At 41.6% G+C, this 19,201-nt stretch overlaps 1 protein-coding gene across 2 annotated transcripts in view; it reads right to left on the bottom strand.

Annotated features, from left to right (window-relative positions):
• The window catches only part of cpne5a (copine Va), an 87,065-nt gene that overhangs the window by 44,771 nt on the left and 23,093 nt on the right, over nt 1-19,201 (bottom strand). Inside the window, exons 6-8 of one of the 2 annotated variants that reach the window (XM_084918380.1) lie at nt 18,665-18,679; nt 18,428-18,504; nt 958-1,021 (exon numbers count right to left, since the gene is read on the bottom strand). In XM_084918380.1, coding sequence (XP_084774506.1) covers nt 958-1,021; nt 18,428-18,504; nt 18,665-18,679 — 156 coding nt within the window. The remainder of the gene's footprint in view (nt 1-957; nt 1,022-18,427; nt 18,505-18,664; nt 18,680-19,201) is intronic. The other variant, XM_084918381.1, reaches the window with a different exon arrangement.

The following is a 19,201-nucleotide window of genomic DNA, read 5'->3' as shown; positions in this document are numbered from 1 at the left end:
GATGCTAACTCCTATCATTCGCAGATCCAATGCACCTGATGACTCACAGCAGCCCTCCAATGACTGTGAGCACTGACACTTCAATCCAGCAGTGCAGAATCAGTAATGCTTATCATGGTGGTTTCATTATCAGCATGTCTTATCAGTCTCACTCTAACAGGAGACTCTTTATTTGTCAGGGAATAAACAATAAGAAAAAAAAAACACCTAGTCAGGTACAATGATTGTTAAACAAGGTGCTTTTTTAAGCTAAACAAGTATGTCAGGAAGTTAGAAACCACTGAATCATTGCTTACATGTATTAGGGAATCATAAAACATTTACAGAGAAGCTCAAGGGCTTTTTGTTCAGCCTCTGAGGGAGGCCGGTTGTTCCGGTCAATAAGTCCTGCTCCACTGGCAGCAGTATAATGTGATTATTTACTATCTTCATTTAGCAGTGTGGAGAGAAAGTCAATGGGCATTAGTGGACACAGGTTATTAACGCAGACTCATGGATTAACGCACACTACATAGGAGCAAGTGCCTGTTTTAGTGATTGAAATGAAGGCGGTCTCATTAAATAGCTATTCAAACTCATAGCATATCCACTATGTACACAAGTTCCAAATGGCAAACGCAATTGCAAAGTAACACGGCATATCCTGCTCGTTTAATGGGGACAGTTATGGCACAATATATCTCGCTGGAGTAAAGGATATTAAATATCCCACTTCACTTCAGTGGACTCGTGAACATCGCTAAACATAGATAATGGAGCAATTCCATGCAACGCAGGCGATCTCACAGTGACGTGTCACAATTTAACAATTCGCTCATTTAAACTCAGATGTAATGATGCTTAAGGGTCGAGTTCACATGAGACAAGTGAACACTGCAAAACATTTACTCTGACACTTAAAGTGTAAACAGTTACAAAAACAAAAAAAGTATGATGGTTAAAACTTTTTGGACTTACTCGGCAGTTTCCAAGCTCCTCCGCAGACAAGATAACAGTTCCACATTTCTTCCCGGGTATACCACTGTGAAAACAAACACATATCCTTCTCTCATCCAAGTAAAACTTTCACAGCGATCCATTTTGACCATTTTTTTAGATGTTAGCAGGTTAACAATTAGAGGCATTGTGTTGCATTTTGCTATACTAATCCATGATGCCAGTAAACAGCAAGAATTGTCAGTAGTTCTAGCATCCTCTTTTGTAAATTCCACTGAGTCCGGTTATCTTTGGGAAAGGGGTTGAAGTATCTAAGTGGAGCTGAAACGCTTTCTTGTGTCTTTCTATTCTACAAGTTTGATTTCACACCTTCTGAGCGATAGAAGAGGAAAGACCACAGATAAGATTCATGGATGTAGCGAAGGAGGACACGCACAGGGTTGGAGTGGCAGAACAGGACACTAGGGATAGGGTGAGATAGAGGCAGATGATTTCCTGTGGCAACCCCTAAAGGAACCAGCCATATAAAGAAGAATAACCTTTTTGAGAGACAGAAGTATCAATAATTAGAAATATTTATGTTTCTAAGATTCTTCTTTGTTTGAATTGTACAATAAGGCTTCATTTCTGGCTTATTTTCACATCCAATTGTATTTTAAATTCAGTAGTATATAGAATTTAGTATGACAGTGTGACAGCTCTAATGAGCACATTATTCCTTTTTCTCCACCTTAAGTGAATCAAAAACAAGTTATAAATATAGGCTCCCAAGTTTTCAGAGCAGTGTGATATCAGACTGCTGAGAAGCCGAGCTCTTCCGATTCCCGATTGCCAGCACCATATTGAGACTTTAAAGCTGCAGTTGTTTACCACTGATTCACGCTCCAGCAGATGATCAAGACATATCGCAGCACAAGAGGCGCTCTCTGCATGTCTGTGTTTCCATACATCACCTCTTCACTAAGCTGCCAATCCAGTGGCTGATTCTAACAAAAATAGAGACAGCGCTGCGTCACAGTTTGTCCTAAATGTTATTTGGCTGTATTTTTTGAAGCGGAACAAAATGACTTTTTTTTCCCTGATATCCAATCTAACCAGCTCTCAGCATCCACTGAAGCTGTGAGAAGAAGGCAGAATCCATTCGACCCAACACAGAGCAATACACCGTATCTGTTTTCCAATCATACAATAGCATTCCAGCTGCTACAGCTCCCATCATCCTTCTGGATAAAAAAGGAAATTACACGAGTGTCCTGCTGTGGCCTTAGCTGGAGACCAGTCATTAGAAGGTCAGACTTGCTGTGACAGACTTGTTCATCAAGCTGTGATAGCTGATCTGAATATCAGTACTACTACATACATACTGCTAAGCAAGAGGCAGCCTTTGACTATAATGGCAAAAGTTCCTTTATTCATAATATCAATCTCAAGCACGAACCTAAGTGAACTTTCAGAACTGGATTATATCAGAGAACCCGAGCCTGCCTGCACATGAGATTTCTGTAATGTTTTTAGAACGTATGGTACGAGGTGTTTTCCATTCATCTCAATCAGGTTTGCCAGGACTGCATCACAAGAAGTAAAGCTCTATAAAACCAGTTGTCATGCTGTGGAGGAATAGTTCTCCAGGCTTCTCTTGTGCTTGAAGGACATCTGGCCACTCTTCCACTAAGAACATTTCAGACTAGAAATGTTCCTCTCAGGTCTTTGCCAGATTTTTCTTATTTCCTAAGAATATGATTTGCTGTTTATCTGAGGTAGATAGTTTTTTTGGGGGGGGGCTGTCACTACTTTTGTCCTCCACTTTTTCAGTTTCTCCAAATTTCTTAAGGACACTGCAAAGTAGAGATATGCAAAGTTTTCAGCTAATGGTTCTTTGGGAATCACCTTTCTGCTAAAGAAAGGAACAACGTCTGTGTTGTTGCAAAAGCCTGTTAGTAACAAAGTGTCTAAAGATGAGATTTTAAATTGTCTGTTTGCCAGTTTGTCTAAGATGTAAAGACAACACTGGTTCATCCCTTGAGTTAGGCGCCTTTGTCATGCTTGAAATATTCATAGGTCAAAAAAGTGCTCAGATACAAGCAATAGACGGAAAATGAGTGAAAAAGCAGCCAATGCTCAAAGAACAACTTTGAAAGACCTTGAGCAAGCCTGGACAACTATTGCTCGTGACCACTTTAAAAAAATTTTACATTTAAAAAAGTCCAGCTCCTGGGTACTAAAATATAAAGAAATGAGGGTCTGAGAGAGTTTTATACAGTACTGTACCTCAACACAAATCCACTTAGCACTGAACTGTGGCTGCTGCATCTGCTTTCATGAGGCAAAAGGAAAAACTGAACTATCACGGAGCAGGTCTGCTTAGTTTTCGGGCTTTATCTTGGAGGTCCACAGAGACCCGTTTCAGGGTGAATTAACTGTCCTTGAATTATTGATGCTTTACTCCAAGTCACCACCGTGCAGTTTGATGGCGCCTTGAAAAGCGAGTAAAGCTCAAACCAATGATGCCAGTAAACCCTGCACGCTCCACAGGTCATATTATCTCCCTGAGGTCACAATAATGTTAGATATTCCTATTAAACCAGGAAATGAGATCCAGCAATTGGTAAAGTATCAGCTCCAGGCACGTTTAGATGCACCACCCTGCTCTAATCTCTGCGGCAGAGAAGAGAGCAGGTACCAAAAGGGCAATGGTCTTTTAAATCAGGTATGCATTATTGAGTTTGCAATTTCCCCTGACAATGACTAGTTAACGTGAAGAGCAAGCAAGCAAGCACTGAATGGATAAATACAGTTCCTACTAATTATCGGTCAAACGTGACTTTGGGAGGTTTTTTTCTCTAAATTTTTCTGCTCCGTGCTGCGATGTGACTGCAGGTGATACAAAGTGTCCTGAATCAGGAGGCTTCATTCTCACAGCACTCATATACTGATGGTTTTTCAGTGGGGAAAATGCTTTGATGATGAAATTATGTGAAATTTTTGGCTGTGGTCCTTCTTTCCTGTAAATCTGCAATGAACACAGTCTACATTCTGTCAGCTGTGGGGAACCAACAGGATTTAATCAAGGTGGTCGTGTAAGTGCAAAACACATTTGTAACATTTTTAAACGAGTCCAGTACAACAAGATGAAGCTATTTTGCGATGTTTCACAGCCTGGCAATCCCCCAGCTTAGCACAGCAACAATTTGAGACCTTCACTGTTTCAAGTTACACTATCATGAATGTGCATGTCAATACACAGTATTGCCCTGAATAGGTTTTCTAGCACACAGATGGCTCTGTTTTACAGTAATTCCTGGAGGTGAGATTGTTCTCGATACATGGCAAAAGTCAAATAGTTGGCTTAGTAACCAAAACTGTAACAATGGGGAATGACGCCGAGAGAGAACTCTTTTAAAGAAGGAATAACAGCATTTAAATTCTGAGTTACAGAAAGTCTTAATGTGGACAACTTGTTCAGAGAAGGCTGGCAGCCTGTTAATATAAAAGGCTGATTAATGCAATATGGTAATATTCCTGCAGCATAGCAATACAGGTGAGTAGTGACTGCAATAACCGCATGCTAAGTATGTATGATGATCCTTTCCACCATTCTTAGTCCTCCATAATTCATCCAGTCACTTACAGGCTTCCCTTGGCACTCAGCAGACACAGTACCATAAGGGCCTGACCAACTAAATTCTAGTCCAGTGCAGAAACCTCAGCAGGACTAATTTTTAAAGTCAGATTAGCATCATGTCTGCTGTTCCTCCTTTTCAACAGAATCCCCCAGGATCAAACAAAACTTCATGAAGAAGAGAAACAAATAGAGAGAGAAATGAAATAGTGCCTTGTAGCACAGCAGCTTCCTTTACCCAGAAAGAAACAGAGGCAAGAAGTGCTGTCATGCTCTTAGCTCTGAAACAGAGGGTTAGCTACAGCTGCCTTGACAGAACCCCTGTTTGATCAACTGAATGGAGAGAGATCAAGCAGCATATTTCAACATTACTACAATTACTTGCCCAAAGTTTTTGATACTGCTGTTCTGCAGAATACCGATGAGAGTACTGGGTGTCTCTATTTGCCAGGGAACCATGTATGCGAACCATTTATTCCTCCAAAACGCAAGCATCAGAGATTATTAGGCATGACATATTATAATATGGATATTCAGGCTCGATGTATGGCCTCTATAATTTCCCATCTAGAGGCAGTTGCTGTCATGAAATAGTGATTCACAATCCCTGTATTCTCCATTACCTATCTGTGCGGCGGTCGGGTGAATGGAGGATGGTGAGATTAAAGTCCGAAGAGGGAGAAGGAAGCAATTGTTGATGCCGTTCACATTAGGTCATTAGGATGAGGGATGGTCTTGATATTTAACGACAGCGCAACGTGTCACGCATAAGAGAGTGAGAGAGGGTTATCTGCTCAACAACATGAGTGAGAGTCCTAGAAGAAGAAAGCGATTTTTTTTCACACTGCAGTTTCTGCAGGGTGGGTCTGCATATTTTTTTTCCTGTGACGCATAGTGGCTGCACTGCTATTGTGCAAATAAGTGTTATATTGCAATTTCACACCTAAATGGCAATTAATCACTTAAAACAAATTATTCAGTAAGGTTAGGTGCAAGCACAGCGAGAAAAAAAGGATCGGTTTAACTGCATTTCACTGCGACTGTCCAGGTCAGTGAATTTAGTAAATCTGCCTGGATGACAAGGGGACTGATATAAATGAACAAATCTAACGAGTTCCAGTCGAGTCAAAGGCTAGCAGAGATGGGTGGAAGGCAGATAATCGGGCTTTGTGCCACTGTAACCATATGGGGCAGTGGGCATATCATAGCTGAACAGAATTAGCCAAGGTTGCCAAAACTCTTTGTGGGTTTAAATGGGATTATACCACTAATCCCTCTGATCTTCATATACCGATAAGAATCCATAATCCTTCACCTTCCCAAGATTTTTTTAAGAGGATGAAAAGTGCAACGGCTTATTCAAAAGGGCACCAGAATACCCGCTGTATTTCTCAGACAGGAGCTCCTTCCTACAGGTATTGCAGGAGGAGATGCTGTTTGTGTTCAAGGCTGGTAGCCACAGGCTACCTGTGCTAAGCTTTTTGAGGCTCTGTCAGAATGAGCACAAAGCTGGTAAACAGGGCAAAAACTGTGGCACAGAAAAATGTCTAATAGATATTATTAAACCATCACAAGGAAAGAATGTGTTTACATTTTTACCGATGGAAACGAGGCGCATGGTGCGAGACAACATTATCACGAACCTGCCATCCTTCGTTCCATTACTACTCCAGTCACGTGTTATTCACCGGGTACCACTGACGGGTAAAGACAATCACCACGATCTCCCTCAATGGAGCTAATCGTGTTATTTATATAGTGACTAATTAAACAAGAAATTTGATTAAATTAAGACTGTATTCCATTCTATGAGTATAGTGATGTAATGAGATTGGTGTTGACGTTTTGATTGCATAAATAACAGCGCAGGCTTTAATTACTATAACAATCTTTGCTTTATTGAGATTTTGAATAAATGAGGCTGTCATCAACCACCTGCAAGCTAAAAATCGCTTGTTTTGACAGCAAAAGAGAAGAAGCAGCTGTCAGTCAGAAGGAAACTTTCTCTCTCAGTCTAAAGGCAAAACCTGTTCATGACAGCGAGCTCACTCTAATCCCCGTGTTCTGCCAGTAACAGAAACTCTTCAAGAGAGCATAACGAGTCAGTTTCAATTTCCCCCTAGCAAGCAAAGAACATCTCTATATGAAACGCCAAGAAAGATGCCCAATTTCCATTGCTTTTATACTTGGAATGCATTTTATTGCACTTTTAAACTACTGTCATGGCAGAAAAAAAAAAGAAAGTACACCCTCTGTCAGTTCTAAGGTTTTACATATCAGGATATAATGAAAAATTATTTGATCCTAACCAGGTCTGAAAATTTGATAAATGCAACTTCAGATGAACAACAAAACATGACAGTTTCCACCTGGTCATTAGTTATTTAACAAAAATTAAGCCAAAATGCAGAAGCCGCAAATAAAAAACTAAGCAAACCTCATGGTCAAATAGTGTATTGAATCATTTTTTCAGGGATAATTTTAAGTAACTTGAAGTAATCACTTTCTGTATGACTTTATCAGTCTTTCACATTGTTGTGGAGAAATTCTGGCCCACTCTGTGCGCATTAGAGGATGCACAGCTCTCTTAAGGTCAGGTTACGGTCTGGACATTGCAACACCTTGATTCTTTTCTTGTTCGCCTTTTCTGTTATAGATTTGCTGCTGTGTTTGGGACCATTGCCATGTTGTATGACCCAATTTATGGCAAGCTCCAGCTGTCAGACTGCCTCACATCTGACTCTAGAATACTTTGGTAAACAAGCTCAAACAACAAAATCATCACCACTCCACCAACACGCTTACAGTCGGTACGAAGTGTTAATGCTGTGCTTGGTTTTCTCCATACACTGTGTATTGTGGCCAGACATCTCCACTTCAGTCTCATCTGTCTATAGGACTTTGTACCAGAAGCCTTGTGGTTTGTTCAGATGATAGTTTGCAAACCTAAGCTCTGCTGCCATGTTCTTTTTATAGAGAAGAGGTTTTCTCCTGCAACCCTCCCAAACCAGACTTGTTCCGTCTTTTTCTAATTGTAAAGTCATTAACTTATACTTAAACTCAATTAGAGAACATATAACATGCTAACTGAGGCCTGTAGGGCCTGATGCAGCTACTGAATTTGATGCAATTTCTCTGAGCACTGCATGAGGTAAATTTCTGGCATGTGCACTCATGGAAGGGATAATAATTGACTTGAATGTTTTCCACTAGTGAATAATCTTTATCTCTTTGTAAATGGCCTTATAAACCTTCCAAGGCTGATGGGCAGCAACAATTGCTTCTTTAAGACCTTTACTGACGTCTTTTCCTGTTGGAATCATGTTAACACACACCTGAATGCTTCAGACCTTCAATTAAACAAGTGAATTTGATTAGCAGCACCTGCTTCTGACTTAGTTTGTTACATAAATAATCATAAAATAAATATGTCGATTACTCTTATTATTCCACAATAACTAAAACCATACTATTAAGGGTGTATTTTCTTTTTACTATGACTGTAGGTAATATCAACTCACAGCTCATTCTGCCCTCTGTTTTCCCTGCAGTGTTACTGTTGAGCCACCTTTCGCCCCCTCACCTAGCGCTGAGCACATGTAATGAAATTCATATGATGTTGCAGTGGGTTGCCCTGACCTCCTCTGATTGCAATCTGCACACCGACAGATTGTTTTCAGCCTCTGAATAGATAGATCAGCAACACAGAGTGCCTTTCGGTTTGCTCTCTCACCTTTGCAGCAGACACAGCTTGTGGTCATAACAGAAATTAACACTGTCTGCTCTGACTGCAAAAGAAATGAGCGAAGCTTATCGGATGAGTAAAAACCTCCACTGCCCTTGCCTGCGCTTGCACTTGAGGCCTCGATTAGTAGCGTTAAGACAAAAATCTATTGCCTTATTACCCGCAGAGCTTTAAGAGACAATACTTATATCAAGCACAGTATATATATATATATATATATAAATGAACCGTTTCCTTTCATCGGAGGCATAAAGCAGAAATTTTCCAAAGTCCTTGAAGAGTCATAAACAGAGCAATGTAGCTGACAATTTATCTGAATGAGAGGGAAGGCAAGGCAAACAAACAGTTTGTTGTGAGAGCTGCGCTGCAGAGAGGGGAGGCTTTTTGCTTCTTATGGAAGCAAAATGGTACCTAATAAATCCCTGTTTCATCGGACAAAAAGGGTTCTTGTACACTCAGCACAGTTGGGGTTTTTATACATCTAAGCAGGAATACACATTATTAGAGAGGGACTCTTGTTAGTGCTCAGCCTTAGAGCCCAAATTGGCATTTAGCAAGGCAGCAGAATGGTCTAATTGTGTGTGATGCTCCGAGGCAGAGAATGCTGATTAGTATAAGCCGTCTAGAACAGTTCACCTCCCAATTAAGTAAAACAGACAAACACGAGGGGCTAAAAGTTAAAGAAACACTGTACCTGGCTGCATGTACCCATCTACAGTATCAAGAATAATTGGATTAGGGATTTTCAGTTTCACTAACAAATAAACTTCTCTCACTCCCACTCATTATTTAAATCTGTGATTTTATTTCATCTCAGAGGAAGCGCCGCCGTCAGCCATCTACATTAACCAACAACTTTCAAAGAACTGTGAGTCTCTGAAGTCAAGATGAGACAAGTAATGCCCTTTGTTTCAGTTTTCCCTGAGTAAATTTATGGTAAGTTATAGCACTCTGCGAGTTTACACAGCAGTTTGAAATAATATTGCGGGCATGACATTACGTATTTGATCTTTTAGTATTTCAACTGTTAACTTTGAATACAATATAATGCTGCATTTCATAATTAGCTTATGTAAAAGAACCCTGTTAGAAACCATTTCATCTGTGGCTCTAACTGACCCGTCACCCAATCCATCCCTCGAGCAGAGATCGTATTGTCATAACGACATTAGAATGCAGAGACAACCTGAATAGGAAGCTATTTATTGGCTCCTCCAACAAAGAGAGCACTAAACCAGATGAGCCAAGCAGAGGTTCACAGACATATCTGCTGGCTATTGGAGCGTAGGAGCCATTTCAAGTTCAAGTATAAAAGTCCCCTCATATTTTCTATTGAAAAACAAACACACACTATATGGACAAAAGTACTGGGACACCTACAGGACTTGCTCAGGCATGGAAACCTGTACTATGAAGCTCCTGGCACACAGTCATTGCGCTGATGTTAATGTGAGAGGAGATTTGGAACTTGGCAATTATTGATTTAGCAGAGTTAAGTTACAGACCCTCTCTGTAACTTAATGTGCTCTGACACTTCATGGCAGGGTTAACATGGTTCCAATGTTTCCACTTTATAAATGTTTATAAAGGAAGACTGAATGGGCGGTGATTTTATAGTCGTTGGGCAATGGGACAGAAAACATGTAAATTCAAAGATTAAGAGGTGAGCAGAATACTTACTGTTTTAGATACCAGTTTTTAGATATTTTTGAAGTTTATTTATCTCTTGTTATTTTATTTTATTGTATGTTCTTTTACCAGTCTTATTTTTCACGTTGTCTGCCTCAGTGTTTGGTCCTCTTTTCAGCATTATTGCTGATGAGAGCAGCCCACAGAGAGAGTAATGCAGCTTGAGGCTATCTCTGTGTGAATCAAGAACCCATTGTTTAGTAAATTACTATCAATTTCAACACTCGATCTGCCTTTTTTATAATTGCAAACAGCCTGTGTGCATATAAGACTGCAAAGCAATTAAGAGAAGGGGCTCGGCAACTACTGCTTACAAACATATTTGTTTCAGTGAAATAATAATCAGCTACAACTTCATCAAACTTCAAGATGACACAGTTCTGCTCAAAGATGAGATTTTTAGCACACTGAAATAAGTTGGACTGCAGTTACAGTTTAAAACTGTGCAGTGTTTTTTCACCCCAACGTGCACTGATGCCCGGTGACCAGAAGGATGGAATATAAGTCTAATAAAAACCTTGGTTTTTAAGATCTGACCAGAGATTACGGATGAAAATTAGCCTGTTGAAAATAAACAAAAAATATTAAATGAGACAACATAAACCGGATCGCAACAGATATGAAAAGTTTGAAGTTTCAAAGATTTTTATCTTATTGCTGTTGTGCTAGATTGCATCAGTGTATTGCTGTTGTTGTCTTGAATATCTGTTCAGTCCTAAACTCAATTAGAGAACTGACACAATGTTTTTTTGATATGTTGAATTTTGACTTGTTTTGACAGAGAGATAACTCAGTAAATTAAAGGATTGCTGATTTGATGAAAGCAGAACTAAGCTTTATTAAAAAAAAAACATATTCTCCGTTCACTGCTTATCTTTCAACATCTGCATTGCGCTGTTGTGATCAGATATCACTTAACATGTGACAAACGCAATTTGATAAGTCTGTACTGATTGACAGATTAACATTTGTGGTGAAGTTTTTTTGCATTTGCAATAACATGACCTAGAATATCTTCAGTGATGTGATTCAACATCAAATACACTCAAACCAGTCTGGGTTGATGAGGCCCTGGCTTGTGTCCCAGCAGCACTAACGCATGGAACATTCCTCCTAATCCAAAGCCAACAGGAGGCTCTTTCTTTCACGTTTTCTCAGCCCCTGTGATGTTGAGTAGCACGTAGATCTTCCACAGTGACCAACCTGTGAATCCTCTGCCCCCCACTTCAATAAGCTTGCGGCATGCCTTCCAGTCTCCCCTCCTGCAGAGCCCCACCAGCTCCTGATATGTGGATTTCTTTTTTTCATTTGCCTCCTCCATGTGCTCCTCCCAGGGAACTGTGAGCTCTAATAGGAGCAACTGCATGGAGGAGACTGATAGAGGTGCCGTGTCTGGCCTCTTTGAAGTTTCTATATCTCTCCAGATCCAGTTCCAAGTCTGACGCTGAGGTGAGCAGCCACGTTGCAGGTTTGGGCTGAGATTGTAGCAGTTCCTCAGGCTCTGCTGGCAGATATGTTTGCTCTTGGCCTTAGTTTTGGAGATGGTAACAGTGATGGTCTTTAGCATGTGGTCTTGCTTTCATAGCAAAGAGGATATGCATGTGAGTCGATCTTTTTGGGTTTTTGTCAGTCAACAAGCTCTCATTCTGCACTGTATGCTCCCACCATATCCATGTAACCTGGTGCTGCATGTCCACCATCACGCTGTTCCGCTCTTCTTTGATGGCACTTGTCCTTTGCCTGACCAGATGTTACCGCGAACACAAAAAGCTTATGTTTCAGCTGGGACTCTGATGCCTCCAGGCATTCCTGGGCTCTCCATTTCCTGCCTGTCTGTACCATGATGCCTGCGGATACCACCCAGGAATCTTTGGAGTCCAGATATAGTAGAGCCTCTCAAATACAAGCAACCCTGAACTCGTCCCCAAGGCTGCTGAACAGGAGTTGCATTTGCATTTGCTTTAACATCAGTAATTAAAACTATGCGGGAAGAAACACTGAGCTGTCCTGATTGAGATGCTTTCCTGTTTCCAAAATCAAACGGACACATAGACGCCTGCCAAAGTATGTAAAACTGTCATTGTGGTGTTTTCTAATGAACTAGGTATCTCCAGTTACCACACCGTCACAATGACGCACACACTCTGACTCACGAGGGGAAAACAATAACAGCTTTGACATTGCACCTCCCATATGAGAATGATTGGTGATTATTTAAAATAATTGTAATTATTATCATCACAAATCAGGTTAGACATGAATGTGTTGTGTGGCACATTAGCCACCGCACTAATTAAGCCACATATTCTCACAGCAGAGAAAACAAATTAATTATCAGCAAATCTGAGATCAAACTTCTTGAGATTTTGATCAAGTACTACACTTTCTTTTATCAAAGGATGCTCAAAACAAAATATATCTTCATCAAAACAAGTAAAAATTCAAGAGAACATTTATCAGTTTAACTACACTTTCATCTTTTCTCTTTTAATTATATATTTTTAGCCCTACCCATGGGATTACTTAATGCAATTTCTGCCTGTCCTTTGACTTTGATGTTTTTATGCACGGTCTGTTTAGCCAAAAAAAAAGTCATTAAAAGGTATGCAGCATGGCTATAAATATATTTATGGTAAATCAAGAACATCGTCAGAGTTCGACGGTCATAATTGAGCCAAGTTCAAGCTAAACTTTTAATGGTAAGTACATGTAAACAGTGAGTTACAGTATTGAATTGACGAACTTAGTACCTCTGTCTTTACTTAAATAGTTATAATGAATAGAGAGCTTATTCATTTCCTTATAACTGCTAGAAAGAGGAGCTAACACAGAACAGATTCATGTGTGAAATGCATGAGAAGTGCAACATACTGTACCTATCAGAAGGTGTAAAGATTTTTTTTCTTTGTCAGTTATCCTTCTGTGTTCAGTGCTGGAAAAACATCATTATTCCTTTGAAGGCGTTGGTTTTCCCACAGGAAAACAGGTCAGGTGAGCTTTTATGTGAGCTCTCAATTTATTCAGTTCCACATGCATGCCTTTGATATGTTATTTTTGTATATTTCCAGCTTTCCTCCCTCCCTGTGTGGGTTGATCGGCACACCCGCAGCAGTCGTACTCTTCCTTATGTTTCATTTCCAGCTTTAAGCATGCAGCAGAAGGGCACAGTAAGGGTAGGCTAATGGGTTTAGCATGCTAATCTTGTGCTGCATTTATATGCTGTACAAACATATTGTGTGTGGTATATTTCACCATACTGACAGGAAAGGTTACAGCTATTTTTTTAAATTAACACTATTATTATGGTACCTACACAACTATATTGTGATTTGTTCCTGCAGGCAAAACAACAACAACACAAAAACAATCAAAGCTAAGAAAGCTGTGTCACAGCACCCATGTGGGTTTTTTTTTTTTTTTTCAAAGAAGCCATTCACCCCATCAGTCACTCAGCTTGACATTTCTTCCTGCACCAATAATTTTGATGCATGCCTCTCATTAAAAACAGATTATAAACGGAAGTATTTGTACCACTGTGTCTGTAATGAACCACTGGTCTGTTCCATAAAATTGCCTTTACAGGAGTTGTTGGACCTCTGTGAGCAGTAGCATGAATGACGGACACGACACATAAGGTATATTACTGTGTTTGCATTTTGAGATGTCTGTAAACTCTCTTTCTATACTTAAGCAGCATGCATTAATGTGCTAATCTTAGCTCAGATATGTGTGTCTCTCAAGCTAGCAGCACTCCCTGAGAAAGGAACCAAAAGTATTCAAGGGTGCTTTGCACCCTTGGCAAGTGGAGGGAAGGATGTGATGTGATGTTATATTTTGTCTGTGAAGGTTCTCAGTCATCCAGGTCATCGTAGTCAAAGGAGCTTGCAAAGAAAAGCGTCTGGACTTCTTTAAGTTACTTGAAGACGTTTCACCTCTCATCCGAGAAGCTTCTTCAGTTCTAAGGTCAAATGGTGGAGAGTCCCAGATATAAACCTAGTGGGAGTATCCCCCCACAGAGGGACAAAAGGACCCCCTGATGATCTTCTAATCGCCTGAGCCAAGGTGTGAAACTGGGTGTGGGTCCCAATCAGCCAGAGTTTCGGGTGTGTTCATTGTGAAACCTGGCCCCACCTTATCATGCGAATTCCTGAGGTCAGATGGCCCAGGATGTGAGTGGGCGTTAAGGCGTCTGGGAAGGGATCTCAAAACTGGATTATAGATGGCAGAGAGTTGGTGTCGTAAACCCCCGCCTCTGTTCAAAGATGGTCGCTCACAGTGGACATAGATGGCTTCTTTCACTCCTCTTTCAAACCATCTGTCCTCTCTGTCCAAAATGTGAACATTGGCATCCTCGAAAGAGTGTCCTTTATCCTTAAGATGCAGATGGACTGCTGAGTCTTGTCCTGTGGAGGTGGCTCTTCTGTGTTGTGCCATGCGCTTGTGAAGTGGCTGTTTGGTCTCTCCAATGTAGAGGTCTGGGCATTCCTCGCTGCACTGTACAGCATACACCACATTGTTAAGTCTGTGTTTTGGCGTTTTGTCTTTCGGGTGAACCAGTTTTTGTCTGAGCGTGTTGCTGGGTCTGAAATGCACCGGGATGTCATGCTTGGAGAAAACTCTCCTAAGTTTTTCTGATACACCGGCTACATAGGGGATGACAATGTTGTTGCGTCTGTCCTTCTTATCCTCCCTCGTTGGTGTCTGGTCTTCTTTTCTGTGCCTCTTTGCTGACTTTAAGAACGCCCATTTAGGATAGCCGCACGTTTTGAGTGCTTCCTTTACATGTGTGTGTTCCTTCTTTTTTCCTTCAGGCTTAGAGGGAACATGTTCTGCCCGGTGGTGTAGGGTCCTAATTACTCCAAGTTTGTGTTCCAAAGGGTGATGGGAGTCAAAGAGGAGGTACTGGTCCGTGTGTGTGGGCTTACGGTAAACTTCGATGTTGAGTTTGCCGTTCTCTTCAATGTGCACAGCGCAGTCCAGGAAAGGCAAACAGTTGTCCTTTGTGTCTTCCCTGGTGAACTTGATGTTTTTATCCACAGCGTTAATGTGCGCAGTGAAGGATTCCACTTCTTGTGTCTTGATTTTGACCCAGGTGTCGTCCACATATCTGTACCAGTGGCTGGGTACTCTTCCTTTGAAAGAGCCAAGAGCCTTCCTTTCCACTTCCTCCATGTAAAGGTTGGCTACAATAGGTGACACGGGGGAGCCCATGGCACAGCCATGTTTTTGTCTGTAAAAGCCTTCGTTGTATTTGAAATATGTAGTGGTGAGGCAGAGGTCTAACAGTGTGCAAATCTGATCGGGTGTGAAGTTGGTCCTGTCCTCCAAGGAGCTGTCTTCTTGTAGTCGTTTTCTGACAGTCTCCACGGCCTCCGTGGTGGGTATGCAAGTGAAGAGAGAGACTACATCAAAGGACACCATGGTTTCATCTGGATCCAGGGTAAGTTTCTGGACCTTGTCGGTGAAGTCGGTGGAGTTCTTGATGTGGTGTGGGGTGTTCCCCACAAGAGGAGCAAGGATGGTAGCAAGGTGTTTAGCAATGTTATAAGTGGCTGAGTTTATGCTACTGACTATGGGTCTGAGTGGGACAGCTTCCTTGTGGATTTTAGGCAGTCCGTAGATGCAGGGTATGGCATCCCCTGGGTAAAGGCGGTGATATGTAAGGCGGTCAATAATTTTGTCCTTTTCAAAGTCTTGAAGGCAAACTATAACTTTCTTTTTGTAGCTGCTTGTGGGGTCTCGCTTTAAGGCTTCGTAGGTATTGTTGTCACTGAGGAGAGTAGTGATCTTTGTATGGTAATCTGTAGTGTTTAGGACCACGGTGCATCTTCCCTTATCAGCTGGTAAAACAGTGATGTTGTGGTCTTTGCTCAGGGAAGCGACGGCCTTCTTTTCCTGTATTGTGAGGTTGGATGGAGGGACTTTGGCACTGGAGAGCGTGGCTGAGACTTTCATCCTGATTTGCTCTGCTTCTGTCTGTGATAATTTATTAATCCGTATGGCAGATTCTGTGGCTGTGATGAGGTCCACTATGGGCAACTGTTGTGGAGAAATGGCAAAATTGAGTCCTTTGGCTAATACTCTCTTTTCAGGTTCAGTGAGAATCCTGTCTGAAAAGTTCTTAACCCATTTCTCCTGACTGACTTCAGGTGTGTTTTCTTCTCTGGGTTGTGTAGGTTCAGGATGAGGAGTGTGTGTTTTTGAAAGCAAGGTGTGAAATTTCCTGCGTTGTCTTTCTTTTCCTTTAGAGTGTTGGGCCCGCTGAGCCTTGTCCACAAACTTGTAAACCTCTTCTAAGATTGGAGAGGGTAGAAGGATTTCCAGTTCCTGCAGGGTCTGGCTGATCTTGATCTGGAGGGCATCTATGGTGAAATGGACCTGTCTTATCCTTTCACTTAAAAGGTGATGTTATATTTTATTTAACTGAACTGTGAAGCACCTATATGCAGTTTTTTCAGTTATAGATAAAATCTCATATTTCTCATTTTAAGGAGGTCACTCTGTATATTAGCCTGCTATCTTTGTCAGAATACTAACTGACTGACTATAGTTTTTCAGCTATGTAAACACTGGGAAAGCGAGGCTAAATGTCAACGGCTGGCAAACCAGCTTTGCTCCTCATCTCCAGTGTTAATGTTCTCTCTCTATCCATATTTTCCATCTGTCTCTACTATCTGTCAGCATGGGTGAAAATGCCAAAATTGCTTGCCTCTATCCTCTTGCCAGCCAGTAAAATACTACTGGTATATTGTATAGCTGTAGAGGAAAGAGTTGAAGCCACATATCTTCCAAGCTGATTGCATATGAATCTGTAAACACGCAGTTAGGTCCTAAAAAAGTTTAAAAAAGGGAGGCGGAGGAGTTAGAATTGCCTTTAGATTTAAAATCAAAATTATGACTGGATTAAACTTTGGGTAAGTTTTAGGCTTTGATATGTGCTTGCGTGCTGGTTGGAGCAGAAAGAAAAAGAGGGAGAGGTCGGGAAGAACAAAAGGAATAAAGAACACGATGAAGAAAAAAGGGGTCAAGCCAGAAGAAAAGAATCTGGTAGATGGAAGGAAGACGAATAAATGAAAGATGAAGTCTGGAAAATAGGGAAAGGGGTGCTGATGTGCTTCTTAAGCAGGTCATTGAATGCAGCGTGCCTTGGGAGGGCTCCTTTAAGCATGACTAACAGATTTCCTCAGTCCCTGCAGGAGCTGTTCCTCAAAGCTATGGCGCAGAGAGACAGTGTCACTTTAGGATGTATGACAAGGAAATGGAGCACAAAGCCATTAAACAACTTCTGGGATTTCGTCTATCACAGGAGGGGAGAACAACTACGTTTCTCATGCACGTTATTTAACTATTCAAATAAAAAAAGAGGGCAGATGAAAACTGCACCCTTAACTGAGTGTCATGGAGTTGAAAAGAATCAAAAGAAACCTTCACTTTTCTTGCGCTTCGTGAATTGTTACTTCCAAACTTGAAAGGAACAGCTAATAGCAACCCAAGTGAAAGTTTTCACAGGGGCTCATTTCTTGACTTTATAAATTGTGGACTGTAACATCAAACTTATGATCATCATCACCCTCTCGGGAATGATCAAGGTACCCTGCTGAGCTTGTGGAATCAATACTTTTCTCCATCATGTGTTCCTGGGGCTCCTGATCCTCCTCCCTGTCTCTGATGTGAGGTGTGAAGCCTAGTTTATGTGAAGCCTAGTTTACAGCACACTGGTGAACACTGTCTCTTGATCCTGCTCATCCTCTTATTCAACACCGAAGGGCACCGAGCTCTGTAATCCACAACCCCCGGTCCTTGGCTGAGTTCATGGTCAACACCAAAGCCCTGCTGTTCTCACAAACCCCCCCGCTGCCGGGGCCAGCACCGCTTCATACTTCACATAGAGGCATATATTTTGCACTCATGGTCTCACACACCAACACAGGCTTTACAGTGTGTCAAACCCTCCTTCGCACTCTCAAAAAGACACATAACTCAAAGAGCTGCACACAGGTCTGTGGGTGCCAAGTGCTTCAGGCTTTCTTATTTCCCAGTTTACACTAAGGAGCTGATAGTGTCATGTGTCTCCTGCTGACTTCAATCCACTCTTAGAGCTAGATCACCTCCCTAATGACAGTAATTGTATTGTGGAAGCCCCTGGTCATGTTCAATTACCCATTCCCATCCAAGCACATTGGTCTAATCTCACACTGTAATGTACAATAAAGATGGCTCTAGAAGGGAGATGTCAGCTTCGCTGGCATGGATGAAATCCAGCAGAAGAGCCATGCTGTGATTGAATAGGCTGAGAGGTGGCACTGAGTTTTCATTATCTCATATCTGAAAACTTCCAAATTAAAACTGCTCTTTGTCTACTTCCATTTAAAAAACACAGAGCCTACCATGCTTGTCACACAACTCTGCAAATTGAACACTGTGAAATCTCCACTCACCCGAGCGGTTTCTCCAAGCGACTGGCAGGTGAGCCCACGATCTCTCCCAGCGTACAGAAGACCTGTCCCAGGAAGTCCTGCCATGGGGAGGAGGGCATAAAGTGGGATCGAGAGAGAGACGTAGGATGGGAACATTCAAATGGATCACGGGGGGTAACAAGGAGAGGCCGTGAGGAGTTAAGCATAATTGTAAGCATTGTACAGTTATTAATTAGGACGTCTGAGGCAGACACGTACGTTAAATTCGGTTGGCTTCCGGGGTGAAGAAGGAGGAGGAGGAAGAAGAGAGAGAGACCAGGCAGCAGCAGTGACACAACAGAGCATATCATGGAACAGAAGACACATGACTCAAATACCAGACTGTCATCAACCAAGTGCGAGAAAGAAGAGCAAAAGTGAAAATGTGAGAGAGCAGAGAGGCAGAATGAGAACAGCAGAGGGTAAAGAGTCACAGAGCCTCACAGGAAGCGAACAGGAGAGCGAAAGAGCGCAAAAGAAGGAAGGTGACGGAGACACACATCACACAGGTTGTTTCCAGAGTATGGAGCACAATGCAAAAGCGCAACAACAAAGCGTCACGTGACATATTTGATGATGAGCATTTTGGCAGTATGCAAACCAAGTGCTGCAAATATATTGTTTTGTGTCTGCATTGTATGAGTTTATCTATCAAAGCTTTCAGCATAAAAGACGGCACTAACATACATTCACCTTAATGAGCTGTTCTCTTGAATGTATGCTGCACAACAAAGGACCTCGCCTTTCAGACAGTCC

This window comes from Perissodus microlepis, chromosome 20 (genome assembly GCF_051167445.1).
Source record: "Perissodus microlepis isolate ML-2025 ecotype Zambia chromosome 20, ASM5116744v1, whole genome shotgun sequence".
NCBI lineage: Eukaryota > Metazoa > Chordata > Actinopteri > Cichliformes > Cichlidae > Perissodus > Perissodus microlepis.
The sequence above is the reverse complement of the archived record's forward strand: the minus strand, read 5'-3'. Positions and strand labels throughout refer to the sequence as shown.